The sequence below is a fragment of the Pimephales promelas genome, chromosome 18 (assembly GCF_988280905.1).
Source record: "Pimephales promelas chromosome 18, fPimPro1.hap1.1, whole genome shotgun sequence".
NCBI lineage: Eukaryota > Metazoa > Chordata > Actinopteri > Cypriniformes > Leuciscidae > Pimephales > Pimephales promelas.
The window spans coordinates 11,969,517-11,987,908 of NC_142786.1; the positions used below are offsets into that span (position 1 = coordinate 11,969,517).

The window sequence follows — 18,392 nt, forward strand, 5'->3', positions numbered from 1 at the left end:
TATTATTACAGTTCCACAAGATAATCAGAGCAAACCATCAATTGTTTTAGGACAAAGGAACTTTACCCAACATATTACATGAGCTGAGCCTTGAAGACACAACATCACGGGCTGATCTGAATACAGAAAGCAGCCCTGAACTCTTGTGCATTTTCCTTAAATAGAGCCAAACCTTACCTGATCTAATCACCAAATTTACCAGATCCAGTCACCAAACTACAATGGACTGAATCCCCCCACCATGCTTACTGGGGGAAGGAGAGTTTGCATTCAGACAAAAGGTAGAAGGTGATTAACTCAAAGACACACCCTTTTTGTGTGCAAGATATTTCTATATTCTTAAAAACCTTATTACCTTTTCTTTTACTTCTTTGGAAATGAGACATTATTACCAGTCACCCTGAGACTTTTAAAATGATATCAAACACTCCTTAAAGATTTATCACATTCACATTAAAACCATATATATTCTTGTGTGAGTTTCCTCTGCAAGGGTGGGTGTGTGTGTTGTTCAAGCAAGGTCCTCTTTGTTACGTTAGATTTGCGGGGTGTGTGCACTGAATAAAGACACCCGAGAGCTGCCGTATGCTTAGCATGAACATTTACTAGGAACTCATGTGTCACCTTTCAAACAGTCCGTGTCACTCTGAACCTTTAGTTCCCTTTTACAGAACACCTCCCCTCTTAAGTAAGAATCCCCCCCCTCCCCCCTCTTACAACTGTCTAAAGCCCTTAAAAGCAATACTCACTTCTCAGGAAATTCTAGTCAAACAGAACCTTTCACAACGGAACATTTATGGAATAATACACATTTTTTTCCTTCTTCTTTTTTTTTTTTTTTCCAGACGCTCTGGCGGGCGTGACACTCTTCCTGAGGTTGTCACATACGGGGTGTTAGATGTTACTGTCTGTTTGTGATTGTCTGTGCCAGTGTTTTCCTGTTGGTGTGCGACCTGGTTGTCTGACTCCTTATGCCTAGTTCACACTACAAGATTTTAAAATGTCGGGCTGAACTGTGCAGTTCACACTAAATGACTTGCTCTCAGTGAAATCATGAGTGTTCAAGTTGTTTAGCTGTTCACACCACACAACACAACGTGATTGATCCACAACAGGAGGTAACTCACTACACGAGTTAACAACGCACTACACAGAGATACAACCACGATCGGATGATAAGAGCATATCATTTGTGACTCAATGAGAGCTGTTTCAGTACTATAGTACGGTCTAAATCCTGAAAATAATCAAACAAATAACGAGTTGACAACAACACGATTCTATCTGGTCTAGAAACCATGTTTTGTCACGAAAAACCACGCAATAAAACGAACCAGAAATGACGCGAAACTGCAGAGAAGAACACAACGCGAATATGGACGTCAGACAGAAACTAGTGCTGCACACTGTTTGCTCGACGATCTGCTCTGAGAAAAAAAAATGCAAAAAAGAAAAAGTAAGATTTACCTGGTGTCCTCAACCCATGCGTTGCTATGATTGGCTGTACTCATGACATCACTAAGATTGAGTCGCGCGACTGCTCGAGATATCTAGCATGCTAGATATTTTTCTGAGCTCGGTGACCTGTCTGCGAGGTGTCTGCGAGCTGTCTTTGATGCGTTGTTGGCTCTTTCACACGATCGGATTGGCGAGCGTTAATCGTCCACTAATCGCCCGCGATTTGCACGCGATAACACCCTGACTTGTCGGCGACTCAACGATTTGCAAATCGGGCTTAAATCGGGCTTAAAATCACGTAGTGTGAACTAGGCTTTAGTTGTAACAGTCTTATCCAGCAGCACCTGAGGTTGTGATTGGTGCACAATACGCACGTGTTTCCGGTTTCTCCTGATCTGTCCTTCATCTGTGTGAATGATATAAGATCTGGGTGTTGTAGCCTGCTGAAGGACTGTCCCTTGTCTCTCCTCTCTTGGTAGCCACACATTTTGTCCCGGCTGCAAAGTCAACGGGGGCGGGCTTTATGACGCAGGTTGTAACGGAGTTGTTGTTTTTCTTTCAGCCGTTTTTCCCCCTTCTTAAACCCTCTGATGTTTGGCCAGTGGGGAAGCAGGGATGCTGGAAGCTGAGGTATCATTGTGCGTAGCTGCCTACCCATAAGGAGTTGTGCAGGGGAGTAACCACACTCCAGGGGTGTGGCACGATACGCCATCAAAGCTCTTAGTTTCTCACCTCCTCCTTTCCAAAGACCTTTTATGGTTGCCACCGCACGCTCAGCCTCTCCATTCGCTTGCGGGTATCTTGGGCTACTCGTGATGTGTGTAAACCCGTACTCTGTTAAAAAGTCTCTGAACATCTCACAGCTGTGTTGTGGTCCATTATCAGACACAACTGTGTCTGGTATCCCGTGGCGGCTAAATGCTTCTTTCAGAGCTGCAATGACTGTGTTGGCTGAGGCAATGTGGAGGTGCGCAACTTCAATATAACGCGAGAAATAGTCCACTACAAGGAGATAAGTCTTCTTCTCCCAGAAGAATAAGTCTGTGCCCACTCTTTGCCAGGGCCTCTCCTGTACCGGGGTGGTCAGCAAAGGCTCCCGGTGCTCTGCCCTGTGCTGTGAGCATGTGTTACAGTTCTCCACCAGCTGACTGATGTGTACGGACAGTCCTGGCCACCAAACGGACTGGCGTGCTCTCGCTCTGCACTTGACAATACCTTGATGGCCACTGTGGAGGTTGTTGAGGATTTCTTGTCTCATATCGTGGGGAATGACGATTCTTTGACCCCTGAGAAGCAGCTCTCCAGCTAATGTCAATGTCGCTCTTTCGTGCCAGTATGGCCCCACCTCTGAAGAAATTGCACTTTTCTCCGGCCACCCTGTCTTGCAGTATCTGATAAGTTTTGCACACACAGGGTCATCTTTCTGTTTTTCCTGTATTACTTTCAGTCTTGTTTCAGTGGCTGGGAGGCTTTGGATAACAGCGTCCACAAAAACTTTAACCTCTGCCTCGTTATCTTTTTCCTCCTGTGTGAGTGTGTGTCCAACAGGGGCTCTTGATAATGTGTCTGCTGTTATTAAACTCTTGCCTGGCACATGCACAATGTCAAACGTGAACCTCATCAATCTCAGTCTGAATCTCAACACTCTGGGAGGGAGTTCATCAAGCGCCTTGGTACTCAGGAGTGGCACTAGGGGTTTATGGTCTGTCTCTAACCTGAATTTCAGTCCCAGGAGATAAGGCATCAACCTTTCGTATGCCGACGTTGCCGCCAAAGCCTCCTTTTCAATCTGTGCATAATGTTTCTCGGCCTCGGACAGGCCTCTAGAGATGAACATAATGGGCCTCCACGTTCCATCACTCTGTTGTTGACTGAGGACAGCCCCGAGGCCAAAGGATGAGGCATCTGCCGACACACATGTCTCTGCTGTGGTTGAGTACGAGGCGAGCACCCGTGGTGAGCTCAGTTCTATTTTAAGTCTCTGGAACGCCTCCCTCTGTGGCGCTCCCCAGCACCACTCGTTCTTCTCACAGAGCAGGTCTCTGATCGGTCTGGTGTATGACGCTAAGTGGGGTAAAAACTTGCCCAGATAGTTCACCATCCCCATCACTCTCCTCACGTCTTCCACTCCCTTTGGTTTGGGCATCTCCATGATGGCTCTGACCTTATTTGGATCAGGTGTCACGCCACCTGCGGTGACATGGTGACCCACAAACATGATGTTATCTTTTGTAAACTCACATTTTTCATTCAGCGTGAGTCCTTCATCTCTCAGTCTCTTCAGTACCTGGTGCAGTCTCTCATTCCCATATGGAAAAGGTTTGCTAAAAACACCTGTGATTCTTATATGTTCCAACATATATAAATTGCATAATATTAATATATTTTTTAATCATATATGTCATATACTGCATGTCCTACACAAAAGCCATATAGATTTTCTTGATGTAAAAACATAGGAAAATAATGCTAATTTAATATTCATGTCCAGCATCTTAAAGTATTAAGTTGACTTTCAAACTCACCCTGATGTCATGCAAGATATCCATGTATCACTTAAATTATCACTTAGAGTTTACCAATCAGTGTGAGGCTGCAGTTCACTCTAGCTCTTGCTCTTATCTTATAGAGCCCTAAGTGGAGCCCTATGCCTATAGTCAATCATGCTCATATACTGTATAATCAACATTTGATGAAACTTAATAGAAAACTATTTAAAACTACACACATAGCACACATTTAAATGACAAAAAATATTTATTAGAGTGTATTCTACAAGATACAGTTGAATATTTTACATATATCAATAGTTTTATTTTAAATTCTGTATCACCAGTCTTCATTTTCATTTGTGACAATTTCTGTAAACTTTATCACAGTAGGCCTACTAAGTACATCTACTATTCTTAATCTGTAAAGGATACTTAATGTATTAGAAAGATGATTTTATGGAAGCTTGTTTCCGCCACTGAATAAAAAAATATAATAAATAATTGTGACTTTTTATCTCACAATTCTGACTTTTTTTCTCACAATTGCGAGTTTATATCTCACAATTCTGACTTTATTTCTCAGAATTGCGTGATATAAAGTCGCAATTGCGAGTTGTAAAGTCAGAATTGCGTGATATAAAGTCGCAATTGCGAGTTGTAAAGTCAGAATTGTGTGTTTTAAAGTCAGAATTGCGAGATATAAAGTCAGAATTGCGAGATATAAAGTCAGAATTGCGTGATATAAAGTCGCAATTCTGAGAAAAAAAGACAGAAGTGTGACTTTTTTTCTCACAATTGCGAGTTTACATCTCGCAATTCTGACCTTATAACACATAACACTGTGTTATACGCACTGTGTTAACACATAACAGCTGTGTCACAGTATCTGTGAAGATACTGACATCTTTTCTCAGAATTGTGAGATATAAACTCGCAATTGCGACTTATTAGGCCAATTCTAAGGGGAAAAAAGACTAACTTTTTTCCCCCTCAGTTTAAATCTCACAATTCTGACTTTATATCATGCATTTCTGACTTTATAACACGCAATTGCGACTTTATCTCGCAATTCTGACTTTATAACTCGCAATTCTGACTTTATATCTTGCAATTCTGACTTTATAACTCGCAATTCTGACTTCATATCTCGCAATTCTGACTTTATGTCACGCAATTCTGACTTTATATCACGCAATTCTGACTTTATATATCGCAATTCTGACTTTATATCTCGCAATTCTGACTTTATAACTCGCAATTGCGACTTTATATCACGCAATTCGGACTTTTTATCTGAGAAAAAAAGTCAGAATTGTGAGATAAAAAGTCGCAATTATTTACTTTATTTTTTTATTCAGTGGCGGAAACAAGCTTCCATAAATATAGAGTCTAGGCCCTCAGAAAAAAAATATTTTTTGAATAAAATTAGCACCATCTGGTTACAGTATAGAGAAAAAGCATAGAATCATGCGTAACCACTAGATGGCATGTACAGCTCTCTATGGAGAGGCATGTGAATTCCCCAGCTGTTTATGAACACATTTTGTTGTTGTTGTTGTTTTTGTTGATGGATTTGAATATATAGTTGAAACAATCTCAAAAACGATTTCTTATATAAAAAAAATGACAAAAAACAAAAATTCACAATTTTTTTTCCATTTTTTTGCAATTTCCCATTCATTTCCTATGACCAAAGACCACAAGTGTGACTATTTTTTTAAGACCACTTAGCATGCTCAGATCATGACCTCAATTTTTTTGTGTTTTCACATACATAATGCCATAAAGTCACCAAGTTTCGTAACATCGATGAAGCTGTGATTTTTAAATATTCAAAACATACTTTTTGTAATCAAAATTTATTGGTGTGTATGTGTATAAAAGTTTGTTTGTATGTGTGTGTGTGTGTGTTGGTGGGTGTGTCTGTTTGCACTCTAGATGTTGTAGAGTGTCACCCCTTTCCTGCAGTGTACTTTTTTTTTTTTAGAATTGTGGCCGATTTGTAGATTGTACATACAAAAATTCTGAGAATTTTTTTTTTTTTTGGTCAATTTCCCATTTATTTCCTATGGGTCGTCATTTTTGACAGAAGAGCAAAAGTGCGACTCATTTTTTTACGACCACTTAAATTGCTCGAATCATGACCTCAATTTTTTTGTGTGTTCACATACCCAATGCCATAAAAGTCACCAAGTTTCGTAATTTTCTGAAGAAGCTGTGATTTTTAAATATTCAAAAGAGATTTCTTTAATCACAATTTATTGGTGTTTTTGTGTATAAAAGTGTGTGTGTATGTGTGTGTGTAGGGGTGGGTATGTCTGTTTTGCACTCTTGATATTTTAGAGTGTCACCCCTTCAATGCTGAGCACTTTTTTTCTGCATCGTGGCCGATTTGTAGATTGTACACACAAAACTTCTCAAAGTTTTTGTGTTTTTGTCAATTTCCCATTGTTGTGGGGAATTTTAATCTCACATGTATTAATTGTTCTCCCTTATCAAGAGTGGAGTTAGGCACCAGAGGACCGGCCGGGTCAGGGGTCATCTTAGACTGGGAGGGGTTGAGGGGGTTAGTAAATCTAACCTGGCATCATGAATCCTATAACTTTGTGGAAATTTACAGAGAAGGCTCGGCTTGCAGTAAATAACCTTGGGGAGGGCTATTTAGTCTTCACCCCGGCCTTTGTTCTGGGCGTCACTCTCTTCACAGTGTACCAATCTGTGTTAGCGACTGGGCCTATTCTTGCAAGAATAAACTTCTCTTTTCTTTTATTAATTTGACTCAGAGTGTCTCTTACGAAGTGATGTCTGTTTATTGAATTTTTGCCTTAACACCATTCATTTCCTATGGTCAGTCATTTTTGACCGAAGAGCACAAGTGTGACTATTTTTTTTACGACCACTTAGCCTGCTCGGATCATGACCTCAATTTTTTTTTGTGTTCACATACCCAATGCCATAAAAGTCACCAAGTTTCGTAACATTCCGATGAAGCTGTGATTTTTAAAATTTCAAAACAGAAAATTTTTCGGTCAGAAATGACCGAAGAGCACCTGAGGGTTAATTATGAATCCTGTCAAATCTTTATATCTCCCTGTTGCTATCCGACAACGCAGTAGCATGGCAAGTAGCTGTCAGAACTCGATTAATTTTCAGCACAACCTTTCAATATACTCTGTAAAGTTACATTTAATATCTGTCAGTTACATATTTTCTCATCATGCAAATTCAGAATTGAGAATTCAAAGTCAGAATTCACCAAAATTTCATACACAGCATAATGTAAAACTTCTTGACATGGGCTTGCATTTCTGGGCTTTGATTCATATGGATTTTGAATTTAATATGAATTATGAAGTTGTTATTGAGACTTCACTGGCTTGGTTGTATGAAAAACGTTCAATTATGATAAGTGGACAATTATTTTAAAATCTTTACTGATGGGGGAAAAAACATTAATCTTCTTTGAATTAGTAAATTTGAATGATTATACTTATCAGATTGCAAATTCATCCAAAGGAACTTTTTTTTTTATTGCAATTTCAAGATTTACAAACAAACATGGCTGCATAACTTTCTTTTCTTAAATAGAGTGCAAAGAAAATATATAGCCAGAGGGAGCAGCACCTAATACAACAAGAAAATAAATTAAGTCTAAGTAAAAAAAAAGGATATTTGTAAGGAAAATAAATATATTAAAAAAAATGGTAGGAATTATGATATAACATACCAACGCATTCTCACTCCCCGGGCGTCAAAAACTGAAGCATGGTCAAGGTCCTTCCGAGTCACAATAAAGACGCTAAAAGTACCCCAAGGCGTCAGTTAGTTGACGATTAAGGAACTCCATTGATTTCAATGGCTTGCCTTATGCATCACATTAAGACGCAAAAGGTAAATTAGATCCTACGTCATCGCAATTTTCTAAAACTCTGGTAAGAAATAAATGAGCCTATTAAATTTATGTTTTTTTAAAGCCAAGTTTCTATAGCTACATAGATTTATTTCTTGCTGTCTATAAATCCTCGTTTTAATATTATTTGTAAAGACTTTTATCTGGAAACCCCAGCAACTTCAAAGCATTAAAATCCATAATGCATGCTTATACATATATTTGCGTTTTTAAAATGCATAATTAAATGATTGTTTAGGTCTACTGTGAATTCAACATTGTATTGTCTCTGGTATACATCTGGCCTGTTTCTTATTGTGAAAAAATGGGAATTATTAAACCACACACACATTTATATGTATAATGTTTAATGTATTTTTTACTGCTTGCTCTGTATGCTATTTTTCTAATAATTAAATTATCATCTCGCTATTAATGTTACCTGTAGAATATTATCACGTGTATTATCGATATTTCGTGCTTTTACCGGCATGGTTCTTGTGTTGGCCAATCAAAACATAACTCTATGCGTCAGTATGAAGACGCCGGAAGTACCCCTAGGCGTCACTTTATTGACGATCAAGGAACTCCGTTGATTTCAATAGCTTGCCTTTTGCGTCAGATTAAGACGGAAAAGGCAAATTAGCCCGGTATCAGATCTTCGTCATCGCAATTTTCTAAAGCTCTGGTAAGAATTAAATGAACCTATTAAATTAATGTTTTTTTTTTATAGCCAAATTTCTATAGCTACATAGATTTATTTTTTGCTGTCTATAAATCCTCGTTTTAATATTATCTGTAAAGACTTTTATCTGGAAACTCCAGCAATTTTTTGACTGCTATTTACTCGTTTGGCTATTTTTACATTCGAAGCCTGAAACATTATTAAAATAATTATCAGCTCGCCATTAATGTTATCTGTAGAATATTATCACGTGTATTATCGATATTTCGCGCTTTTACTGGTTCTTATGTTGGCCAATCAAAACAAAACTCTAACACAAAATCAACAGGGAATTTTTACAATTATAATTGTTGGTTTATAAGACATTTTAAATATTGTAGCCAACTTTTAAAAATAAAATAAAAAGTAAAAGAAAGCAATTCCACCAAAAAAAAGTCTTCTTCTTCTTCTTCTTCTTCTTCTTCTTCTTCTTTTTCTTCTTCTTCTTCTTCTTCTTCTTCTTCTTCTTCTTCTTCTTCTTCTTCTTCTTCCTTTTTCTGGTATCTCGCGGTAAATCCTGTCGCACTTTCCAACGCGATACCTCGTCTTTGCACGGTAGGTTCTGTTACAGAAATGGATGGATTTATTGTACTTTTGTGTATCATGTTCGCACGTCTATCAAGGTTGTTATATGTCAGGACATACTATAACGATATACAAGACGGGTGCTAATGACACCTGAAGCTATGGTGCTAATTGGTTCCAATTAGGCCTACGTCAAAACCAAGTGTTAGCATGTTAGCTAATATTAGACATTCTCTGCTAATATGCTACGTTATCATTTTGGGCATTATCAGATACTTTATGACCTGGTAACGTATTTGTGTTAGACTGCCATAGAAAAGTTAACTCATCTGAATAAGGATGTTAATACTTCGACTAAACTGAAAATAAGATTAAATTAAAACTATAATAACTTGTAGTTATTTATTTATTTTTATTCATTTAGATAACCTAAAATATCAGTACTATTTACAGTCAATAGTATATGATCATTAAATAAACTTTTTTTTGTAATAACTTTCATTGTTTTCCCATTGGCTCTATAACAAACCAAACAGCCCTTTTAAGAGCTTATCTATCTATCTGTCTGTCTTTCTGTTTACCTTATCTATTTGTCTTTGTGTTAATCTGTGTAAGAGTATTTCTCTATCTGTCGAGTGTCTACATTCACATGATGGACTTTGAGTTCGAAGAAGAGCTGAAAAGTACTGATGAGCTCCTTGAAAACTTACAAGCTCAAGAGGTAAAATAAAGTTATTCTACAAGCATTGAGTTTGTTACATTTTCTTAAAATTTCCTGTTTATTATCCTGTTGAAGTCACAATCAATATTAATTTCACAATGATTGTTACTTTATTGGTCAATAGCATGCAGTTAATAACCCTAACAAGACATTAAGTGATATTTCTTGAATTGTTGGCTTGTCATTATGCTCCTAGGAAAGACTGGGCACCAAAAGCAATGTGCAGCCTCGACCCACATCCCCTACTGTTCACTGGAGAAAGAGGAACTGCCAAGGGGAAATAATTTACAAATATTCAAGAGCCAGAAGGGCAGCTGTAGGACGTAAGTACTGTATAAGGTACTCACTGTATAGACCATTTCACAAGATGTAAACAACACTGGTCCAATAACACTTCCTGTTTCAGTTTGTTACTGTTTTCTTTATTTCACATGTAAAGAAAAAATCTTAAAGATGTTTGTTTAACTTTTTGATTCAGTTTTAAATGTTCTGTTGGTTGTATTTTATCCCAGCTTTTATGTAGTGTTAAAAAACTGAAACAGGAAGTGCTTCTGGACCAGTGTTGTTTACATCTTGTGAAATTAAATATATGTATAATGCTCCATGTGTGGCAGCCAAAAAAATCCATACTATATATTTATATGCAATTGCTTCTTAATTGTTTGCTGTGCAATATTGAACATTATGTAAAATTGTGCTTATGTTTTGTAAATATGACTTAAGTAAAGTAAAGAGGAGACCACAATGACATTTCTGATAATGTTTAGCTACATAAAAATTATGCTGTGTTTATGTGTATCTCTATATGTGTTTATTTCTTTTTTTTTTTTTTAGCAGGTCCGCTTGTTATGGAAGATGACTTGAATGTTGGCCCTGCAAAAGCCCCCAAGACAGCTGGTATACACTGAAGCAAAATATTGATTTGTGGTTGATGTTTAATTGGATTTTTTTATATAGATGTGAATAATTCTTTCATTAGAATTTCAAGTGCATACACAGTTGTATACTTTTAGGTGTAAATCTTTTAAATATGTTCATTAATTTGACTTAGATACCATTCTTGAAGAGCTTAAGAGGCTGTTGGACACTGAGAAAGGTGATGCTAATGTTATGCCAATTCAAGATGATTACCCTCGTTTTTTTTTTTTTTTTTTTTTAGCAGGTCCGCTTGTTATGGAAGATGACTTGAATGTTGGCCCTGCAAAAGCCTCCAAGACAGCTGGTATACACTGAAGCAAAATATTGATTTGTGGTTGATATTTAAATGGACTTTTTTATATAGATGTGAATAATTCTATCATTAGACTTTTAAGTGCATACACAGTTGTATACTTTTAGATGTAAATCTTTTAAATATGTTCATTAATTTGACTTAGATACCATTCTTGAAGAGCTTAAGAGGCTGTTGGACACTGAGGAAGGTGATGCTAATTTTATGCCAATTCAAGATGATCAACCTCGGTCTGCATCCAATGACTGGGCCATTAGAACTGAAATGAGGGAAGAGAGATGGAAAGAAACTAGATCTTCACTTGTGGAGAACATTTTGAAAGGAGAGGATGCAAGTTCCTCATCCTGCCAACAGTGCAGATCAAGTGCAGCTGTTGTGCGCTGTAGGGACTGTCTCCCTTACCCTTTCCTCTGTGCAGGCTGTGATGAGAAAAGACATGGTAGCTTCTTTGTTCTCCATAATCGGGATTCGCTTGTCTCAGGTTTTGTACAACCTTTACCTCCATCCACAGGATTCTGCCAGGAAGCTGGTCAAATTTCTGTTAAACATCTTGGTAAGATAATGTTATGCTATGTTGTATTGTTGTTGTTTTATTGTGCTCGTAATATATCATGTTTTTAAATATATCTTCTTTGTTGCACAGTTCGACTGCTGCCTGTAGAAATACCTGCCCATATTTGTGATTGCAGTAATGGGACAGTCCTTGTTTCTTCAGGCAGGCCCATGATCCTCATCACTATGAATGGAAAGGAAGATTTTGCATCATATTTTTTTTCTAATATTACCATTTCCTTATTGTCTTGTAATTTCATGTAGCTTGTTTTACTCATTTAGGCCGTTACAACCTTAACATGCCTCATTTGTCCTGTGCTTTGTGTGGGCATTCACGAGAGACGTCTTTGTCAAAACTTCAGAGGAGTGGTTACTGGCCTGGCAACATTCCTGCAAGTTTGCTGTTCACAACAGATGTGCTTGTCTCGTTTCAAGAGATGAAAATGGCATCACCAGGGATGTCTTTTCAAGCATTTGTTAAAATGCTTGATGGGAAAACAAATCTTTTTGGTAGAGTAAGTATTTTATTATTTTTTTTTATTTGTTTTATCATTAACCACTGGCAAGTTAAATTACCGTGCTATTTTCTTTGAAGATAATACAAAATATTTTCATGTATATTATATGTAATCACTAAGATAGTTAATATAGTGAAAATGTTTACAATATGAAAATAAATACAATATGATTCTCAATTCAGCTATTTAACCAAGAAAATGGTTTCTTTCTCAATATGAAAATTATTCCCTTTTTTTAGACTATGCTGACTTTAAATGGGCATGGTCTTTACACTAGCCTTAAATGATGTTAAACAGACTATCCTTTATGACTATCCTTAAGTACTTTCAATACTACATATAATCAATCATGGTATACTCAGTAAAACACCAGTATTACATGTGATTCATTTTGCAGAGTGGGAAAATACCTGCCAATGTGTTTAGCTACAGTTTTAATGAATGGGTTGCAGCAAGATATGCAGTGGAAAAGATGTGCCAGGAGGAGTTTTTCACTTGTCCAGCATGCACTCCAGACATGCTAGCTGTATGTGTTGATGGAAATCGCAAACACTATCGGTTTAAAAACACAGCAAGGTACTTTTATTTATTTTTTTAATTAAAGTGATTTTCTTAATTTTGAATGATGTGTTAATGTATGTTCTGAATGTGTTCCTCGATAGCACAGAGAAAAGGGGACTACTTGACCATGTTTTTATACAGAGTGATGTGGAGGTGTCTGACTTTGTGGACTTTGTCCGCAAAAACAATGATCATGTAAGTATTATGATTTATGTTTGCAGATATTACTGGATAATTTAATTTACAGCTTTTCTCAAACAACTTTACACATTCCTTAAACTAAAATATTGCTAAGAAAAGAATAAGAAGAAATGTGATGCCCTCTGACAACATGCTATGTGCATTTTACATTATGACTACTTGAGATATTTGTGTTCATTGTTTTAACATTAGCTTGAATTGAAGCAGTTGGAGATTGAGTTAAATGTTATGTTCTTAAAAAACGACACAGTCAATATGTACAATACATGGTGAGATGGATTTGTTTGTTCGAAGCATTATTCATTTTTGAGAAATCTGTAAACTCATTTTACAAAAGCTAAAGTGAATGTTCTATAAATATTGAATGTTTTTTTATTGATCAGGTGTAAAGTCCTGTCACATTTAGAGTGGTCTACTTAGCATTTGTTTTGAGATTTTTTTAAATTTTTATAATTGATATGATATAGGTCTCGGGAAGAGGATTGTGTGGCGCATCACAATGGACAGCAGCAAAAGAACTGGCCAAAAAATCAAGCAGCAAACTGGATGAGGAGGGATTAGAGATTGCTGTCTGTCGCCATGGCATTTTCCTTATGGCCTTAAACATGTTCCGAGGGGAAATTTTTGCTTACCCCCTTTTTCTACAAAAAAAACTTGCTGACATGTCACAAGGGAAGATCAAATTTTTCTGTTCAGATGTTGCCTGCAAATACTTCCCTTATGTCCAACGTGTGTCTAAACAGTGCCCCGAGCTGCAGTCTTTACTGGACATGCATCCTTTTCTGTCTGTGATGCATGCCAAAGCACACTCTTGGAAATGTGAGGTATATTGCCAGGTGTTTTAAGTATGTAATTAAGAATGCAGAAATTTTGAGTGCATTAATTTTGTCGGATTTAAAAACATGTTAGGTCAAGTACAGTGGGGCCTACCAGGAAGGAGCTGGGTCAACAATTGGTGAGGAAGTTGAGCAGGTGAACAGCTTCCTATCCAGAATTGCTGTCACAAGCAAGTACATGTCGAAATCAGGTTTGTTGAATTAGGTATGATTAATGCAGAATGACTTGTTGTATACCTCTCATAACATTTTCTTATATTTATTTTATAGGCAGAACAGACATGATAACAATGCAAGCCATGTCCTGGAATAAGCGTAAGGTGTGGAATTTGGGACAAGTTCTAGTAAACAGATATATAAAGGTATAACTTCATTCTCAGTCACAGATTGCAGTTAGGATTTTTAGGTTTTACTAATTTATTCTTATCTAAATTAAAGGTGTAAAAAGTAAGCAATTTCTGGGGGGGAAAAATGCTGTTGAAAGTGGATCAGACCGAGCATCACAACACTCTAGATTTCAATCATTAGGGCCGTGTATACTCATGATGGGGGAGAAGAGAGTGAGAGAAAGAGGGGGGGGGGAGACATTACAAAAGAAGGGAATATCACTGAAAAAAACAGCAGTGAAGGGAGGGTTGTGCTTGTTTGAGTTGATTTTAAGCATCCAGTGTTTCTCAGAAATTGCTTGCTGTACCTGAAAATGTAACACAGTCTCATCCCAAGACGTCATACTACTGACGCTTTTGACCGTAGGTCAACATCCGCCGTTTTAGGGTACCCTTTAACGTCAGTTACAGTACATGACGATCCTGGGACGTCATACAACTGACGCTTTACCTTTAACGTCAATTAGGTTTAGGTCTGGGGTAAGGTTAGGATTAGATAATGTCATCTTACCGATGTTAAAGGGTACCCTAAAACGGCGGATGTTGACGTATGGTCAAAAGCGTCAGTTGTATGGCGTCATGGGATGAGGCTGCGCGGGAAAATCAGGACTTTTTAAATTTGACTTTGTATTTTGTAGACTCAGAAGGCTCTTCAAGTGCAGCAACACAACTTGGAGGCATTGAAGACAGAGCTATCACTTCATGATGATATTGTTCATCAGTGGGTTTCAGATGTACAGCAATGGGCAGAAGGTATTGTTTTGATTTGTTTTGGTATTATTCTTATGATTGGCATGATGAATACATAAAGCTGCTTTTTTGTGCGTGTAGAAAATGATCGACATGGGAGTGGTGATGCGAAAAGTTTGCAAGAAGAAATAGAGGGACTAACGGTCAGCATCAAAAGGCGTACACAGCGTCTGTACAGTCAAACAGGTGAAACACAAACATTGGAAATTTACCATGATATTTTTTAACTGTTATTAGATGTCACATTGCATATGCATGTATTTTTTGTAGCTAAAAAAGTGTTGTAATGCCTAATACTTTTTTATATTTTATTCAGATAGCAACAAGCGGCGCCATACTTTGCGTCTCCGAAGGAGTGAGGAGAAAAAGAAGCTAGCTGCTGCAGTGGAACAATACAACAGCATAGTGGATCCATCCCAGCAGCTTGGCTCAGTTGAAAGTTTCTTTACAGCTGAGACTGTTGCTTGGCCTTGGCAAATCCCTTGCAGTACTGGTATGTTCTATATAACAGTGGTATTCAATTATTTTCCGAGAGAGCCACAACTAGCAGAGTTAAGTTCCAACCCTGACCAGACATATCTGCCTGTAATAATCATGCAATGTTGACCAGGAACAAAATTGAATAGCCCTATTCTGTAAGACAAGTCTATGTAATTTTTTTATGAGCAGGCACTGTATATAGTGACTCTTTTGTTAACCTTCTTTCAGAATCGGCTCCATTTGTCACCAAGAGGAAGGTGTTCGACAAGGTGATGGCTGTGAGACGCCTTCAGGAAGAGGGAGGTCTTATTTGTAAGGAGATGAAACAGCATTACACGGTCTTGACACACAAGCTGTCCAAATTTGAAGCACTGATTAATGAGATAAGTTCAAAATGTAAGCCTTTAAACGTTCATTTATTTGTGCTTGTATATGTAGTATTGTATTTTTTCTTAATGTATCTTTTTGTTTTTCAGCTCTTTTTTCAACGCTGTGTGACACTGCACGCAAAGGTCTCCTGTGCTTTGTTCGAAAGAAACATTATGAACTTAGACATTTAATGCAGTTGGTGAAGGCGAGCTATGTGAACATTTTCAGCCAACAAGATTTGATTTCTGAAGAAGAGAAGCTTGAACAGGAAGATGAAATGGAAGAGGAAGGGTTCTCAGAAAGTGACAACAGCTCAGATGATGAACATGATTTTCCTTAATAAGGCACATTTAAGCGGGGTGCACACTGTATGATTTTATTCACGATTTGCATATCCTAGAAGATTCCTCTGAAGATTTGACTTCTACTACCGATGACTACCATAAAATTGTCCTAGTTTTTCAAGATAGTCATTACCAAAATTAACATTAGGAATGTATTCCACCATCTCAATCCTGAGTATAATGCAGATCGCTGTCACCATACATCATTAATTAATGATGTAAACCTCAAGGGGACTATTAAACAGGGTTCAGTGTGCACACAGCTTTAGAATAAATTACACAATTCTGTTAACGCAAAACCCTTAATGCAAAGATAATTCCAGATGATTGGGAGTGTGAATCAGACTTTGCCTTTAATTGTCACATAGAGCTTTAAGATCAGAAGGCTTGTTTGTTGTCTGCTGGTGTTCACTGTGTCAACTGTTATGTGATTGCTTGATGCAAGTGTGTATTTGTTTGACCAATAACCTTATAAATTCCACATGGCTAGTTTCACATTTAATAAAAATAATTTGACTATTAAGATCAATGGAGCTGTCTACACATAAAGTCTTCAGTCTATATTCAGTGTGCATATATTGACAGTTACATATTGTGCTTGTCCAAATGAAATAAAATGTACTCCAAAAATATATACAATACTCAAAAGAAACTGGTATATTCACACATGGTCTTATAATCCTAGATCAGATGAATGTGCCCTGGTAAGTACGTGTACTTACAATGTAAAGAACTTTGGCCAACATGTGTTTTTAATGTATTTTACAAATAAATGAGGATTGATTGATGGAGCTTTTTTTATTATTAATTGTTGGTTTAATCAAATAAACTATATACAATTTCCATGACTCTTACCGAGACAATCTTTTTTTCTCTTTTTTTCTTTTTTTGGCTGTATCAATGACATTTGGGACAAACCACCAAAATATTATCATTGCACATACCTGTTACAGTGACAAATAGACTAAATATGCCAAATTGCATTGACATGGATGGAAGACTGAAAACTCCATTACAAGAGGTTCAAGTGCTATATAGCTAAAAAGACACTTAAAAAGATAGTTCACTTTGAAAATAATTTTTGATATGTTTGTTTACCTCAAGGGCATCCAAGATGTAGGTGTCTTTGTTTCCGCAGTATTTTCAATTTTCTATATTTTTAGGTCAAACTTCTTGTCTGTCAGTCATATAATGGAGGTCTATGGTCACCACCTCAAAGAGCATGCACGGAGAAGTCCAAATTAAACATGATTTAATGACTCGCAAATGTAAGTACACATTGATGGCCTAAGACACGAAAAGAGCGGTTTGTGTGAGAAAACAAAACAGTAATTATACTGTTTTTACCTCCTGTAAGCCCACGCCCTCAGATCACTTTGACATGGCTGTGGTTACAAGAGGTAAAAACGATATAAATATTTTTCGTTTTCTCACACAAACCGCTCGTTTTGTCTCTTAGGCCACCAATGTGTACTTACATTTACGAGTCATTAAATCATGTTTAATTTGGACTTCTCTGTGCATGCTCTTTGAGGTGGTGACCATAGACCTGCATTAAATGACTGACAGACAAGAACGGTTTGACCTAAAAATATAAAAAATTAAAATACTGGAAACAAAGACACCTACATCTTGGATGCCATTGAGGTAAACTAAAACATATCAAAAATTAATTTCAAAGTGAACTATCCCTTTAAGGCACAACTTGAATTCAACATAGACCCTTTACTCAATTATAAGCAAGATTATGCAAAGTACTGATGCCCAACATTTAAAGAGGACGTTGTACTATTGTTCTGGTTCCACAGGACAAAGTCGTTGCTTGAGAGATAAATAGAGAAGCTCATTCCAGGTCCTTCTGTGACTATGAACTGGATAATAATTAGTTGGCTAGTCTGTAGCCTAGTAAGATTATTTATTGCTTTTACAACTTTACGGTCAAATATTTCTGTATTTCATCATATCCCATTATACCCATCAACAACTAATACAAGCATGATGTAAGGAAAAGTGTGGAAAGAGAAAATACAGTATTCAAGTATAATATTTCAAATGTGATTCAACACAGTTTGTTGTTCTTTGACTTGTTGCCCATTACTGTTGTCCATGACAATTGTTGTTGTTGACTGCATTCATTCATGTATAAGATAATATGTGTATGTTTATGCACATGTTTTACTGTCCTTACACCCCATGGGCACATATAGGGCTATCCGAAAGAGCAAAAAGGGGCATATTTCAAATAACTGTTAATCAAAGTCTTACAATTTATTCTGTTTACTCAATATGACATCTGGTTAACTAGATCATGTTGGACAAATTTTTCAAAAAGGCATTTAAGTACTCACAGTAAAA

General features: G+C 37.0%; 1 protein-coding gene across 1 annotated transcript; it reads left to right on the forward strand.

Annotated features, from left to right (window-relative positions):
- The first annotated feature begins 11,879 nt into the window (after positions 1 to 11,879).
- On the forward strand, positions 11,880 to 16,444 carry LOC120477573 (uncharacterized). Its single transcript, XM_039669220.2, has 11 exons — positions 11,880 to 12,107; positions 12,508 to 12,686; positions 12,773 to 12,866; positions 13,340 to 13,696; positions 13,782 to 13,899; positions 13,979 to 14,070; positions 14,733 to 14,847; positions 14,926 to 15,030; positions 15,161 to 15,337; positions 15,553 to 15,720; positions 15,801 to 16,444. The coding sequence occupies exons 1-11, from the start codon at positions 11,892 to 11,894 to the stop codon at positions 16,031 to 16,033; spliced, it is 1,854 nt and encodes a 617-aa protein (XP_039525154.2). The 5' UTR covers positions 11,880 to 11,891; the 3' UTR covers positions 16,034 to 16,444.
- The last annotated feature ends 1,948 nt before the right edge of the window (positions 16,445 to 18,392 follow it).